Consider the following 14,210-nt stretch of genomic DNA (forward strand, 5'->3'; position numbering starts at 1 on the left):
TCGATTGGCTGAGGTGACGAGGCAAAGATCGCAAAGGACAAACTAAAAGGAGTTAACCGACTGAAGAGACTCCGCTTTCCTTCCGGATCGCGGAAGGATCGCGAGAAGCTTCAGAACTTCAAGCCATCGAGGCGCATCGCGTGAAGAAAGCGGAACAACCACTCAGTCGTCAGTATCTCGCGATCCTTCCGCATCGCGGAGGGAAAGCGAGAACCTGCAGAACATTGCGCCATCCTTCTGCATCGCGGAAGGAAAGCGGGGATCTGCGAATGTTTTCCCGATTAGACTAGATTTGGATTCCTTATTTATTATTTTTTACCCTAGCCTATATATAGACGTTTTAATAGCTGAGAACGGTGTGCTGGGATTATTCAAGGATTTGTAAGCCACCGTTCTCCTTTTTCTCTTTCTAGGTTAATTTATTTTTTATCTTTTTCAACCCTAGTTTATTCATGGCTTCTTTTGTCTATGATCGAACCATGAGTAGCTAATCTCCTAATTCTAGGGTTGTGGCGAAAGACTTGAAAGTTGATGTGATGACAATTGTTATGTATTGATTTTCCATATTGTGGGTTGCTTATTTATTATTGATTTCAATTGTTTGATTATCTGGGCAATAGTTAGACACTATCAGTGGTGTGTGGATTGAACTTGAGAAAGGGAATTCACGTACGTAATAAGAATAAATAGAGTTTGTTCGATTTAATCGTTTCGCTAATGAGGATAGAGATATACCCTTTAGCCTACTTAGTTGAATACAGAGAAATAAACGCGTTCTTGTTACCTCTGATGACCATAGAGATATAGGCGTTATAGTAACATCTACAAGCTCGTGAGTAGTTCGAGAGAATATCATAAAGCATAATTAACCCGTTAACTAGTAACCCAGGAAACAAAATAGGTGGAATTGTCTGAAGATCAACTGGATTGTCGAAAGCCATAACCCTAGATCTTTCTCTCATCTGAAAATTCTTACAGTCCTTGTCCACATAGTCCCAGTCATAAAAACACCCATCACAAATTGTTTACTTTTCAAGTTTTAGTTTAGTACAACAAACAATCTTGATTTTCACTTTCTTGAATAGTTTCATTCGAATTTGAATTAGTTTGACAGTAGAATCTAAGTCTCTGTGGGATCGATATCTGGACTTAACAGTCTATATTACTTGTACGACCACGTATACTTGCGTGTGCGTTTGGGAGCAACAAGTTTTTGGCGCCATTGCTGGGGACTTAGAAAAATTTACTGTTTTTCTAATTTTAGTTTGTTTTTCTATTCAAGTCTTTACTTTTTTTTTCGTTGTTCTACTTGTGATTCTTCAGGCTTCTCTGGTTTATGCCTAGCACTAGAAGTTCAGGATAACCGTTAGTTGATCTTGGTCAAGAAATCGAAAGAACCTTCAGACGACAGAGACAAATGGCTAACGAAGCAGCAAGACTTGCTCTTGAACAGGCAGAAAGGGATAGAGCCAGAAACACAGATGAACAGGGAGAGAGAGCAGCCGCGAGGGCACAAGAGCAACGAATTCTGTTATCCAGTTATGCTAGGCCATGTCTGGCAACCATTGCTAAGGCTATTGTTAGGCCTGACATTACTGGAAATTTCGAGCTAAAAGAAGGAACAGTGCGGCTGGTGTAACAGACGTGCCAGTATATGGGTAAATCTAGTGAAGACCCGCATAAGCACTTGATGCAGTTCGTGGAGTTGAGCGAGAATTTCCAATATAGAGATGTCCCCGATAATTATATGAAGCCGTCCTTGTTTCCGTTCTCACTTATTGGCGAAGCGAGAGAATGGTTGACGAATCTACCTGCAGGTTCTATCACTTCTTGGGAGATATTATCAAATAAGTTTATCGACAGGTTCTTCTCACCCAAGAAGACAAAGGAGCTGCGAGGGAGAATTGCTAACTTCACTCAGAGAGATTCCGAATCTCTACCATACGCTTGGGAAAGGTATAAGGGTTATCTACGAGATTGCCCCATCACATGCAGCCAAAGGAGATCATTAGTAACTATTTCGTAGAGGGTCTTAACCATGAATCAAGGGCCCTGATGAATGCTTCAGCTCAAGGTCAGATATTAAACAAAACATATGAAGAGATGGAAGATCTCCTTGAGATGATGTCTTAGGGTCATCATGAGTATAATGAGAAACCGGGGGTTACCATAAAAAGCTACTGGGGTTCTTAAAGTTGATGATGTTGCAGTTATCCGGGATGATATTGGTACTCTCACTAACGTGATGTTGAGGGTGTTTCCTCAAACTCAGCAGATTCAACCAGTTCAACATATTCAGCAGGCGGCATGTGTAAGTTGCGGTGAACCTCATGATTATAATAATTGTCCATTGAATCCAGAGTCTGTCTATTTTGTGGGGCAGTAGAATCGCGGTATTGCTAATCGGGGAAACTATTATGGAAATAATTACAACACTCCATTTGGGAGGCAGGATTTCCATAAGCCGAACAATTATCAGCAACCTCAAGCCCAACCAGCTAACAATTTAGAGGAGATGATGAAGCAGCTTATAGCTCAAAATCAGGTGATGCAGCAGCAAAATTAGAAAATTCAGAGTGAGATGCAGAAGTCTATTCACGAGATTGAGAGTCAGATGGGGCAGATGGCTCTTATGCAGAATGTCAGACCTCCGGGTGCTCTTCCGAGTGATACTGAAAAGAATCCAAAAGAATGCAAAGCAGTCACCTTGAGGAATGGTAGAGAGCTAGAGGAAGCGCCACCGAAAAAGAAGAACATAGCGTAGGCATAACTTATCCCTGCTAAGCGAGCTGAACCAAAGCAAACAGTCGCAGAGCAGCATGTAGAGGAAGTGGTGCGACCACCCCCTCCCTTTCCACAGCGACTTCAGAAACAGAAGGCAGATTCGGCTTGCATGAAATTTCTTGAACTCTTAAAACAGGTACACATTAACATACCTTTGGTGGAGCTTCTGCAAGAAGTCCCAAAGTATGCGAAATATATTAAAGATGTGGTCGCGAACAAACGGCGTTGGACAGAGTTTGAGACAGTTGCACTTACTGAGGAGTGCAGTTCTAGAGTGAGGAGTAAGATCCCTCCAAATTTGAAAGATCCGGGCAGCTTCACAATTTCGATTACGATTGGAAACATTGAAGTTGGGATAGCATTATGTGATTTGGGTGCTAGTATTAATCATATGCCCACCTCTGTGTTCCGAACGATGGGTTTGGGAGAGCCTAGGCCAACCACTATTACATTACAGTTGGCTGATCGGTCTATTGCTTATCCTGATGGTATTATTGAGGATGTTCTTGTGAAGGTAGGCCCATTACTTCTGCCGGTTGATTTTGTGATACTTGATTATGAGGCAGATAAGAGTGTTCCTCTCATTATGGGGAGAGGATTCTTGGCTACTGTTGATGCTGTAATCCGAGTGAAAGATGGGAAGATGTCCATGACAGTTAATGGGCAAGAGGCGACCTTTGATGTATTTAAAGCTACCAGACTTCCGGCCCATTATGAGGAATTGAAGATGATTTCGGTGGTGGAACCCTAGCTCACAAATGCCGAGTTAGATCACTTTCTATCCTCGCGAGATCCGTTGGAGATATCTTTGGTGTATGGGGAAGATCTGAAGATTGACGCAGAAGTGGAAGAGTGTCTTAGCATTCTTGACACTTCATGTGCTTATCTACGAGCAAGTACACCGTTTGAGGAGCTAGACAGACCAGAGCCATGGAAGAAGCCGAAACCGTCTATTGAAGAGGCTCCCGTTCTTGAGTTGAAACCATTGCCTCTTCACCTTCGCTATGCTTTCTTGGGTAGTGGAGACACATTGCCCGTAATCTTCTTTGCTTATTTGACTGATGTGCAGGTTGAACGTGTATTACGAGTGCTAAGAGATCGAATCCGAGCCCTCGGGTGGTCGATAGCTGACATTCGGGGTATTAGTAGCTCGTTTTGCATGCACAAAATTTTATTGGAGGAAGGCAGCAAAACCAGTATTGAGTTTCAGAGGCGACTGAACCCGATCATGAAGGAGGTGGTGAAGAAAGAGGTAATCAAGTGGCTTGACAGCTGTATCATTTATCCCATCTCAGACAGCAATTGGGTGAGTCCTGTACAATGTGTCCCGAAGAAAGGGGGCATAACTGTGGTAGAAAACGAGAAGAATAAAATGGTGCCTCAACGAACTGTTACGGGCTGGAGGATATGTATCGACTATCGCAAGTTGAACAACGCCAGCAGAAAAGATCATTTTCCTTTACCCTTCATGGACCAGATGCTCGACCGATTGGCTGGGCACGATTATTATTGCTTTTTGGATGGTTATTCGGGTTACAACCAGATCATGATTGCACCTGAGGATCAAGAGAAGACCACATTCACATGTCCATATGGTACATTTTCATTCCAGAGGATGCCTTTCGGTTTGTGCAATGCTCCAGGTACCTTCCAGCGATGCATGATGGCTATCTTCACCGATATGGTGGAAAATTATGTGGAGGTAATTATGGATGATTTCTCTGTGTTTGGAGATTCTTTTGACGACTGTTTAAATCATCTTGATGCCGTGCTAGCTCGTTGTGAAGAAACAAACATGGTACTTAACTGGGAAAAATGCCATTTCATGGTTCGAGAGGGAATTGTTCTTGGGCACAAGATATCGGGCAAAGGAATAGAGGTTGACAAGGCGAAGATTGAAGCAATTGAAAGATTGCCATCACCCGTTTCAGTTCGGGGAGTGCGTAGTTTTCTTGGGCATGCTGGCTTTTACCGACGGTTCATCAAAGACTTCTCTAAAGTTGCCAATCCACTGTGCAAGCTCTTAGAGAAAGATGTGAAGTTTATGTTCAATGAAGCCTGTCTGACGGCTTTTGAGGAGCTGAAACGATGGTTGGTATCTGCTCATATTATCATCGCACCCGATTGGTCTCTACCGTTTATCTTAATGTGTGATGCAAGTGATTTTGCTGTGGGTGCTGTCCTTGGTCAAAAAAGGGACAAGATTTTTCATCCTATTTATTATGCCAGCAAGACACTTGATGCAGCCCAGATGAACTATACTGTCACAGAGAAGGAGTTATTGGTAGTTGTCTACGCCTTTGACAAATTTCGATCATATCTGGTGGGCACGAAGGCGATTGTCTACACTGATCACACGGCAGTTCGTTATTTGTTTGCAAAGAAGGATGCGAAGCCAAGGCTTATTCGTTGGGTGTTGCTGCTGCAAGAGTTTGACATCGAGATTCTTGATCGAAAGGGCACAGAAAATCAGGTAGCTGATCACCTATCGCGATTAGAAGATCGGGAACATGTGGATGAAGTAGTGGCAATTAAGGAGACCTTTCCCGACGAACAACTCTTTTCTCTTAAATCAGCTGAGGTGCCATGGTATGCAGACATGGTGAACTTTATAGTAAGTGAGGTTTACCCCCCGGGTGCTAATCATGAGAAGAAGAAGCGGATCTTGCATGACAGTCGTTTCTATGTGTGGGATGAGCCTTATCTCTACCGGGTTGGCACAGATCAGCTGATCAGAAGGTGTGTTCCAGAGGAAGAGTTCTCAACGATTCTAGAGAGGTGTCACTCATCACCCTATGGGGGACATCACGCGGGTGACAGAACGGCTGCAGAGGTACTTCAGTCCGGGTTCTACTGGCCTACTTTGTTCAAAGATGCTCATGAATTTGCGCGAGCATGTGATAGCTGCCAGAGGTCCGGAAATATCTCCAAGCGTCATGAAATGCCTTTGAAGGGTATCTTAGAAATCGAGTTGTTTGATGTGTGGGGTATTGACTTCATGGGCCCCTTCATACCATCCAAGGGAAATAAATATATATTGGTGGTTGTAGACTATGTTTCGAAGTGGGTGGAAGCCATTGCACTTCCCACCAATGATGCTAGTGTGGTGACGCGATTTCTAAAAAGAACATTTTTACAAGGTTTGGGACCCCGCGGGCCATCATCAGTGACCAAGGTACACACTTCTGCAATCGGCTCTTTGATAAATTGCTGCTCAAGTATGGGGTGAAACACAAGATAGCGACTGCTTATCACCCTCAGACGAGTGGTCAAGTGGAGGTATCGAACAGGGAAATCAAGAGGATTTTGGAGAAGACTGTGAGCGTAAGTAGAAAATATTGGTCATTAAAGCTTGATGACGCTTTGTGGGCATATAGAACATCTTACAAAACTCCGATTGGTACATCCCCCTATAAGCTCGTTTTTGGTAAGGCATGTCATCTACCAGTCGAGCTTGAGCATAGAGCATATTGGGCGATCAAGAAGCTGAATCTAGACATGGTTCAAGCTGGAGAGAAGAGACTGTTGCAGCTGCATGAGTTGGAGGAATTTCTCTATCATGCTTATGAAAACGCGAAAATGTATAAGGAGCGCACCAAGAGAATTCATGACAGGCGCATCCAATCTCGTGACTTTGATCCTAGGCAGTTAGTATTGCTGTATAACTCCAGGATGAAGATTTTCGGTGGAAAGCTGAAGAGTAAGTGGTCCGGACCATTCGATATAGTTCGCGTGACTGCACATGGTGCAGTCGAGCTAAAAAGACCCAACTCGAATGAGACATTCTTGGTGAATGGGCAGAGAGTGAAGCATTACTACGGGGAGGTCACTGATTGCGCCAGGACCACCATCGATCTAGAAGAGGCTTGAGGAAAACCTGCGTCGTGCCGCGACATTAAATCAGGCGCTTCTCGGGAGGCAACCCGGGTCTTTAAAAAAAAAAGTGTCGTGCCATGACCTTAACTAAGGCGCTTTGTGGGAGGCAACCCAACATTTTGTAGGATATAAGTCACGTTTGTTCATGTTGCAGGAATTGGGCGAAAAATGAAGAAAACAGACAAAGCGCCCAGTGATTTGCGCTTTTTGCCCGCGATGCGGGCAGATCGCGCATTAAAAATCAGAAGCGCCCAGTGATTTGCGCGATGCGGACAGATCGCGTGGAGTTCTGCAGCTTCGCGCGATCGACCCGCAATGCGGACGGATCGCGCGTGTCGACCCGGTTTGTGTTCTCTTTTTCGCATATATGTATAGGCCGCGCCCCCTCTTCTTATTTTCATCCGAAAACAATTCCCCAACTCCCCCCATTCCCTTTTAATACGAAAAAAAAACCATCCCCATCCCCTCTCTCACACAAACAACCTCAAGTTGCTTTAAGCCATCCCACATTAACATCACAAGGTAAGTGTTCATCTTCCTTAGTTTCTTTCTCCTTGTTATTGTGTTGGTATGTGTAAAGTAAGGATATGGGTATGGGCGAATTGTGGGCGGGGATTGGTATTGCTTGTGTAATAGGTGTGAATTTGGCTAGAATGTGACTCCCATTGCATAAAAGAGGGTTCTTCAACCCACCATTGTTACCCAAAGTTAAGGGATTTTTTTACGCCCACAAGGTGTTCAATAAAAGTCCTAAACCAAGTTTTTGTGAAATTGTGAAGTCTTGAGTAGCAATGGAACATTAACCGAGCATAGAACCCTTGTGAAAGTCATCTCCCCATGAAATTCGAACTATGAGGGCGGATTGGGGAATTGTGATTTTTTTCGTCCCAAGCATACAACATGACAATCGAGGACTCTGTTTTTGTTTGCTTGGTCTTGTAGGAGTAGTTAACTTCTTTTGATTTTAGTTTTCAAAATATAGTTTGAAGTAAGTGTGGGGTTGCGCCATGACCCCGTCGTTACTAACCTACACCTCTCGTTTGGTAATGTGTTATTTTGCAGGAAAAATGGTTCACGCCAAATCCAAGGGCAAAGCTGTCGCCTCCTCCTCCCAGGGTACAAAGAGAGGGCGCGCCCAAAACCCGCCCAAAGAAAAAAAGGGGCAAACATCCGGAAAAGGGAAGCATCCCGCGGTTGTCATTCCTCCGGCAACTAAAACGACAACCAACCCCCGTCTCTCGGGGGAAGGAGCAGAGTGGTATGCGGGGTTTGACACCTCGAAAGGGTACAACCATGAGCGAGCAATCAGTCGGGCCCCTCTGAAGAAGACTTTTCGGGATATCCATGACAGTATAGTTGCCATGGGATGGACGTCTGTGTTCGAGCAACCGGGTCCAGTGAACATCGATTTGGTCATGGAATTCTATGCTTGCGTACCAACCCACAGGATTCCTGATTCTGTGTTCTTTCGGAGAAATTGGGTGCCATTGGCGGCATCTACCTTGTGCGGGGCAATCGGAGTCCCGGATGTGCCTGTCGAGCCTTTACTAGAGTTCATCAAAAGGCCGGATTATCGGGCTATCCGGGAAACTCTGTGTGGAGCCAACTCAAAAGCCCAATGGGCACGATATTCAGAACCTCTTCGGAAGCACCGAAGTATGAGCATGAGCAACTTTTGTAGAGAGGCCCGCGTGTGGCTGCGCCTCCTAAATGTGAGAATAATGCCACTTGATCACTTCGCGGAGGTACAACGGGAGAGAGTGTGCATGGTGTACTTCTTGATGACAGGGCAGCCGGTAAACATAGGGTATTGGATGCTGCAGGAAATCCGCCGAGTGCGTGCTGGGAAGTCGAAAAGGCTAAGTTATGGGAACACTGTCACTTCCTACCTAATGCAGCTCGACGGTGAGTTAGCGTACTATACTGATAGAGTACTTGAGGTTCCCATTGACCCGCTCGATATCTCCAATGTCATGGCCCCGACAAGTGTATCCGGACATCACTTGACCCCGGCGGAGGAGAGGTCTGCCCAGTCTACCGTACTAGCTCAGCTGTACTCGGGGATGATGGTTGCAAGTGAGCACTTTAATATTGATCTCACAAGGTTCTTCATTCAGAACCCACACACTTCACATTCTCGGGCGCTGGTGGGTAAATTATCTCAGTTACCCGCTGATGAGGACGAGAACTCGGCTGATCGAGTAATGGTCGCATTTGAAGATGAGGAGGAGGTAGAGTCACTGATGCAAGGCGACGACAATGAAGAGGAAGAGGACGCCGAGCCAGATGAGGGCGCGGCTGATGATGAGGATTTCCTTGATAAGGACGACTAGGCCCTAGTGGGCCCCAGGGAGTATTTCTTACCATGCTGGAGCTTTATTTGATCTCAAATATACATGCATTGAGGGCATTGCATAGTTTTAAGTGTGGGGTGGGAAAATACATCCCTGGTTTGTAACAACATGTTTTGAGGTTGCGGATGATGATTAGTATGCCGTAGGATTTTTTTGTTTTTAGTTTTGCATCTTAGTGTCGTAGAAAAAAAAAAGAAAAAAAATGGTAAAAGTTGGAAAAATTTCAAAAAGATTTTATTCTCTTTATTTTTCTTTGATAACTTCTTAAGTCCCTCGTTAGTAGGCATTCATCATCCACCCCCTTTGATTTTCTTATGGCCTCGGTTCTTTCCCGAGGGGGGCCTTTGAACCGGGCGTAGGTAGATTTTTTCTTTTATAGTCATAAGAAGGGCTGTTCCTGATGACGGGTGGATGACAACCTGCTTGAGGGAAAATTAGTCCGTAGGCTAGGTGTATTCAAATGCTAGGTGCACGGGATAGGTGAAGTCTTGGCATATGAGTGATCTTGAACTGTTTTGTGGAAGCATGCCGTGCAAATTGTATTACTTTTCTTGGAAGCACTTGAAAATGGTTTTTGTGTTGACCCATATGACCCACTTGGCATTGTTGACTGTCATTGTTGTTTGATTCAAGGGACAACCGGATCCCTCTTGCGTTGATTGTGTGTCATGTGTGAGTAAGGTTTCGAATTTGATTCCATGTTTGGTATTGACATCTAGAACTTGCCCTGTGTGTTCACGAATCGAAATGAAGTTGGTTGAGTCTAGAAAGTGATAGAGGCATTTCTTTGATTAGTCACTAAAAAGCCTAAAAAGCCATCCTACCAACTCGCAAATAGCACCCTAGTTAACCCTTTTTTAGGCTTTAGCCTTTTCTTTGATAGCAGTTACTTAGCCTTTATCCCTTCGTTCTATAAAACTTGATTTTTGATCCAAACACTCCATGAGCACTTTTATCATTTACATGTATAATGGGAGTTGGGAGGTGAAATAAAGAGGGGAAATGGTTGTTAATTGTATTCTAGGAAGACGATGGGAGCACCGAATGAACAGAACTAGTTCACCAGTTAGTTGGGAGTCCAAAAAGAAAAAAAAAAGAAAAAAAATTAACTGAAAAAAGAAAGAGTTTCCCTTCTAACTTGTGTAATTTCTAAAAAAAGTGGTGCTTAAACAAAGAAAATGGGTGAATTAGGGAGAATGTTAAAGGTTGGTTGGTATTGAATAAGGGCTAATAAAGAAAGCGTGCAAAAATGACGAATGTATAATGTATTAAAGTGCTTTGGGAGGTTAGTCACTATTATCCAAATAATTTCTACCCGTCCCGTAGCCTACATTACAACCCTCGAAGTCCTACTTGATTCTAGGTTCGTCTTACTTGTATTAGTAGAGTGGTTACACTACGAGCAAGCATATGGTATGTCGTACATTACATGTGATGTTCTTTGTGAGAGTGAGTGCATTTATTGATTTCAGGTCCATTGATTTAAACGTGTGTTTCTTGATGAAATATGGACTACTTTGTTGAGGTGAGGGCACACAATTAGCAATAGAGCGGTGAAGTGTTGATTTGTTGATCATAAGGTTGCCTATATGCTTTAAAGTGGTGTCGTTGAGTCAACTGTTTTGAAATTCGAAATGTCCTCTTTGAAAAGAAGTACTTGGTGCTGAAAATGAGTTTTGTTTTTAAACCTTTGGCATGGCTTTCGCAATCTGGGTCGTTGGTTTGTTTTTGAAAATCTCTCTTCAAGAGTTAGCCATACTAGCCGAATCCAGTTGCAGACCTATTTGAATGAGTGAGCTAGAAGGGTAGTCTGATGCTGGTTTGTGTTTGCTCGAGGGCGAGAAAAGTCTAAGTGGGGGGTGGTGATATTTGGCACAAATATCATATTTTGTGTCGTATTACAACTTATTCTTATGACTTTTATCGCTTAATTCATGACGTAACCGTCGTATTTGAACTTATGTCGTTATATTTCATGTGTATAGGTACGACGACGACAAACGATGGAAACTGTGCTTGAAATAATTGGAATTCGTAGCATATGTCGATTGGCTGAGGTGACGAGGCAAAGATCGCAAAGGACGAACTAAAAGGAGTTAACCGACTGAAGAGACTCCGCTTTCCTTCCGGATCGCGGAAGGATCGCGAGAAGCTTCAGAACTTCAAGCCATCGAGGCGCATCGCGTGAAGAAAGCGGAACAACCACTCAGTCGTCAGTATCTCGCGATCCTTCCGCATCGCGGAGGGAAAGCGAGAACCTGCAGAACATTGCGCCATCCTTCTGCATCGCGGAAGGAAAGCGGGGATCTGCGAATGTTTTCCCGATTAGACTAGATTTGGATTCCTTATTTATTATTTTTTACCCTAGCCTATATATAGACGTTTTAATAGCTGAGAACGGTGTGCTGGGATTATTCAAGGATTTGTAAGCCACCGTTCTCCTTTTTCTCTTTCTAGGTTAATTTATTTTTTATCTTTTTCAACCCTAGTTTATTCATGGCTTCTTTTGTCTATGATCGAACCATGAGTAGCTAATCTCCTAATTCTAGGGTTGTGGCGAAAGACTTGAAAGTTGATGTGATGACAATTGTTATGTATTGATTTTCCATATTGTGGGTTGCTTATTTATTATTGATTTCAATTGTTTGATTATCTGGGCAATAGTTAGACACTATCAGTGGTGTGTGGATTGAACTTGAGAAAGGGAATTCACGTACGTAATAAGAATAAATAGAGTTTGTTCGATTTAATCGTTTCGCTAATGAGGATAGAGATATACCCTTTAGCCTACTTAGTTGAATACAGAGAAATAAACGCGTTCTTGTTACCTCTGATGACCATAGAGATATAGGCGTTATAGTAACATCTACAAGCTCGTGAGTAGTTCGAGAGAATATCATAAAGCATAATTAACCCGTTAACTAGTAACCCAGGAAACAAAATAGGTGGAATTGTCTGAAGATCAACTGGATTGTCGAAAGCCATAACCCTAGATCTTTCTCTCATCTGAAAATTCTTACAGTCCTTGTCCACATAGTCCCAGTCATAAAAACACCCATCACAAATTGTTTACTTTTCAAGTTTTAGTTTAGTACAACAAACAATCTTGATTTTCACTTTCTTGAATAGTTTCATTCGAATTTGAATTAGTTTGACAGTAGAATCTAAGTCTCTGTGGGATCGATATCTGGACTTAACAGTCTATATTACTTGTACGACCACGTATACTTGCGTGTGCGTTTGGGAGCAACATTATTGTATACACTCACCTTATATGCTAATTCCTTCAAAGTGAGGCATAATGTCAATGAATGCTCCATAATGAAATCGGGGGATCACAACCTTGAGTCTTTATGCATGTATTATGATGATCATACCATGATGAGCATATTATGATGATGATATAGCACCACACTTATATTGTAACACCCCGTAAACTTGAACTAGGTGTGAGTATGTAAATATCTAGTGTCAATATGATATTTTATCTATGTGAACCCATTCTTGATGATTTCGGGTGGAAAATGGTCGTTTTGAAGTCAAACCAACAATCGAGGTTCTTAAGGCTCTTAAATTCGCCTAAGTTTTGATAGGTCTGCCTTCTAGGCGATTTTCGTGAAAATCTGTTAAGAATTTGGAAAATGTTCCGCAAATACAAGTTGTAGATCTTTGAAAGAGCTTTCCAACGGTATATTATGGGCCTTGAACAGAGCTATGTACAAACGGTTATGACCGGTTTACTGAAGCCTGTCCCCACTGGAAATTTGGTCTGCGTTACGGACCGTCCCTTGGGGCCGTAACGTCCCAAACATTTCCAGAAACTCACTGGAAATTTTCACCAAGTTACGGTGACAAGTTACGGGCCGTAACACGTGTTACGGACCGTCCCTTTGGGCCGTAACTTGGCCCGTCAAGTACGTTTTTGGCTGATCTGACTTCGGGAGGCCATAACCCCATTATTTATTGATAATTTGGGAAAACTCAAAGAACGAAAGTTGTAGATAATTGAAATACCTTTCCAACCATAGGTCGTGGGACTCCATGTGACATCGGGATAAGGAGATATGAACGTTTTAAGACAGAAAGGTTAAGCTGTTGGCCCAACCCAATTCAAAACCGGGTCAGGCCCATTTCCCTTGGTATTTAAGGGAAATGTTCAGCCCTAGCAGCCACATTTCCCCTACCAAAGGTTCAGAATTTTTAGAGAGAGATAGAGGATATTTAGAGAGAGAAAGTGGAGAATCGATCAAGTTCAAGGCCCCGAATCCCGAGGCTCGTGAAGGATAAAGTGTAGAACAAGTTGTTGCCGTCGTTCTAAGCTAAAAATTGAACTTGGGGGATGTTTTTTTCGTGGTATCTGCTCATATAAGGTATGCCTAAGATTTTAATGATGTTTTTATCCTTACCATTGATAGATTTGACGAGTTAGAATAGAGAAAATGACATTGGAAGTTCGGTTATAATTTTTGGATATCAAATGATTTGTGGGCTGTTTTGGTATGATTAAATGGATAGGATTAGTTGGATATTGATATAAAATAATTGTTGATATTGTTGTTGATGTTGTTGATAAGTTGTTGTTCTTGAAATTGAGAGAATAAAGTGTATGAATATATTGTATACAAAGTGTATACCGGGCTGTTTTGTGACAATATTTTGGGGCTGTTTTATATGATTTTCGTGTATTTTGGGGCTGTTTTATATTTTGTTGTTGTTATACTATGGATATACGGAAATAAAGAAGTGTATACAAGCATTGACATCCGAAGGTATAGTGGGCTGTTTTGGAAGTAATTTAAGGATGGATTTAATTTCAAGATCCTTTAATGAATCAAATGAAAAGCAATCTTTTCATGTTCCTTGAACTCTAATTCATGTTTTAAATGGTGGTTAATGTGTGTGAGGGGACAAACCCACATTAAACCTAGATTGTAATAAACTCTATTTATGTATAAGATATTATGAATGTTTTCCTCTATGAGAGATGCTTAGTAATGCTAGTTAAGAGTTGGTAATGACATTCTCATTGGTGAATTAGGACATGGAAATCTTTGTAAAGAAGTTGTATGTTTTCAAAACATTGATTGGAATGATTTATCTTTACGATATGGCATAACGAACCTTAATGGTAAATGGTGATGTGACTGCTTTAAGATGAATTGTAATTCGGCTTTTAAGCTATGAACTCTGTTGATG

At 42.4% G+C, this 14,210-nt stretch overlaps 1 protein-coding gene across 1 annotated transcript; it reads left to right on the forward strand.

Annotated features, from left to right (window-relative positions):
* Positions 1–6,282: 6,282 nt before the first annotated feature.
* Positions 6,283–6,654, forward strand: LOC132608246 (uncharacterized). The gene has a single exon (XM_060322302.1). The coding sequence runs from the start codon at positions 6,283–6,285 to the stop codon at positions 6,652–6,654; it is 372 nt and encodes a 123-aa protein (XP_060178285.1).
* Positions 6,655–14,210: the final 7,556 nt, after the last annotated feature.

This window comes from Lycium barbarum, chromosome 8 (genome assembly GCF_019175385.1).
Source record: "Lycium barbarum isolate Lr01 chromosome 8, ASM1917538v2, whole genome shotgun sequence".
Taxonomy (NCBI): Eukaryota; Viridiplantae; Streptophyta; class Magnoliopsida; order Solanales; family Solanaceae; genus Lycium; species Lycium barbarum.

Coding starts and splice junctions, on each gene's coding strand:
- LOC132608246 (XM_060322302.1), top strand. CDS start 6,283: ATGGTTCAAGCTGGAGAGAAGAGACTGTTGCAGCTGCATGAGTTGGAG.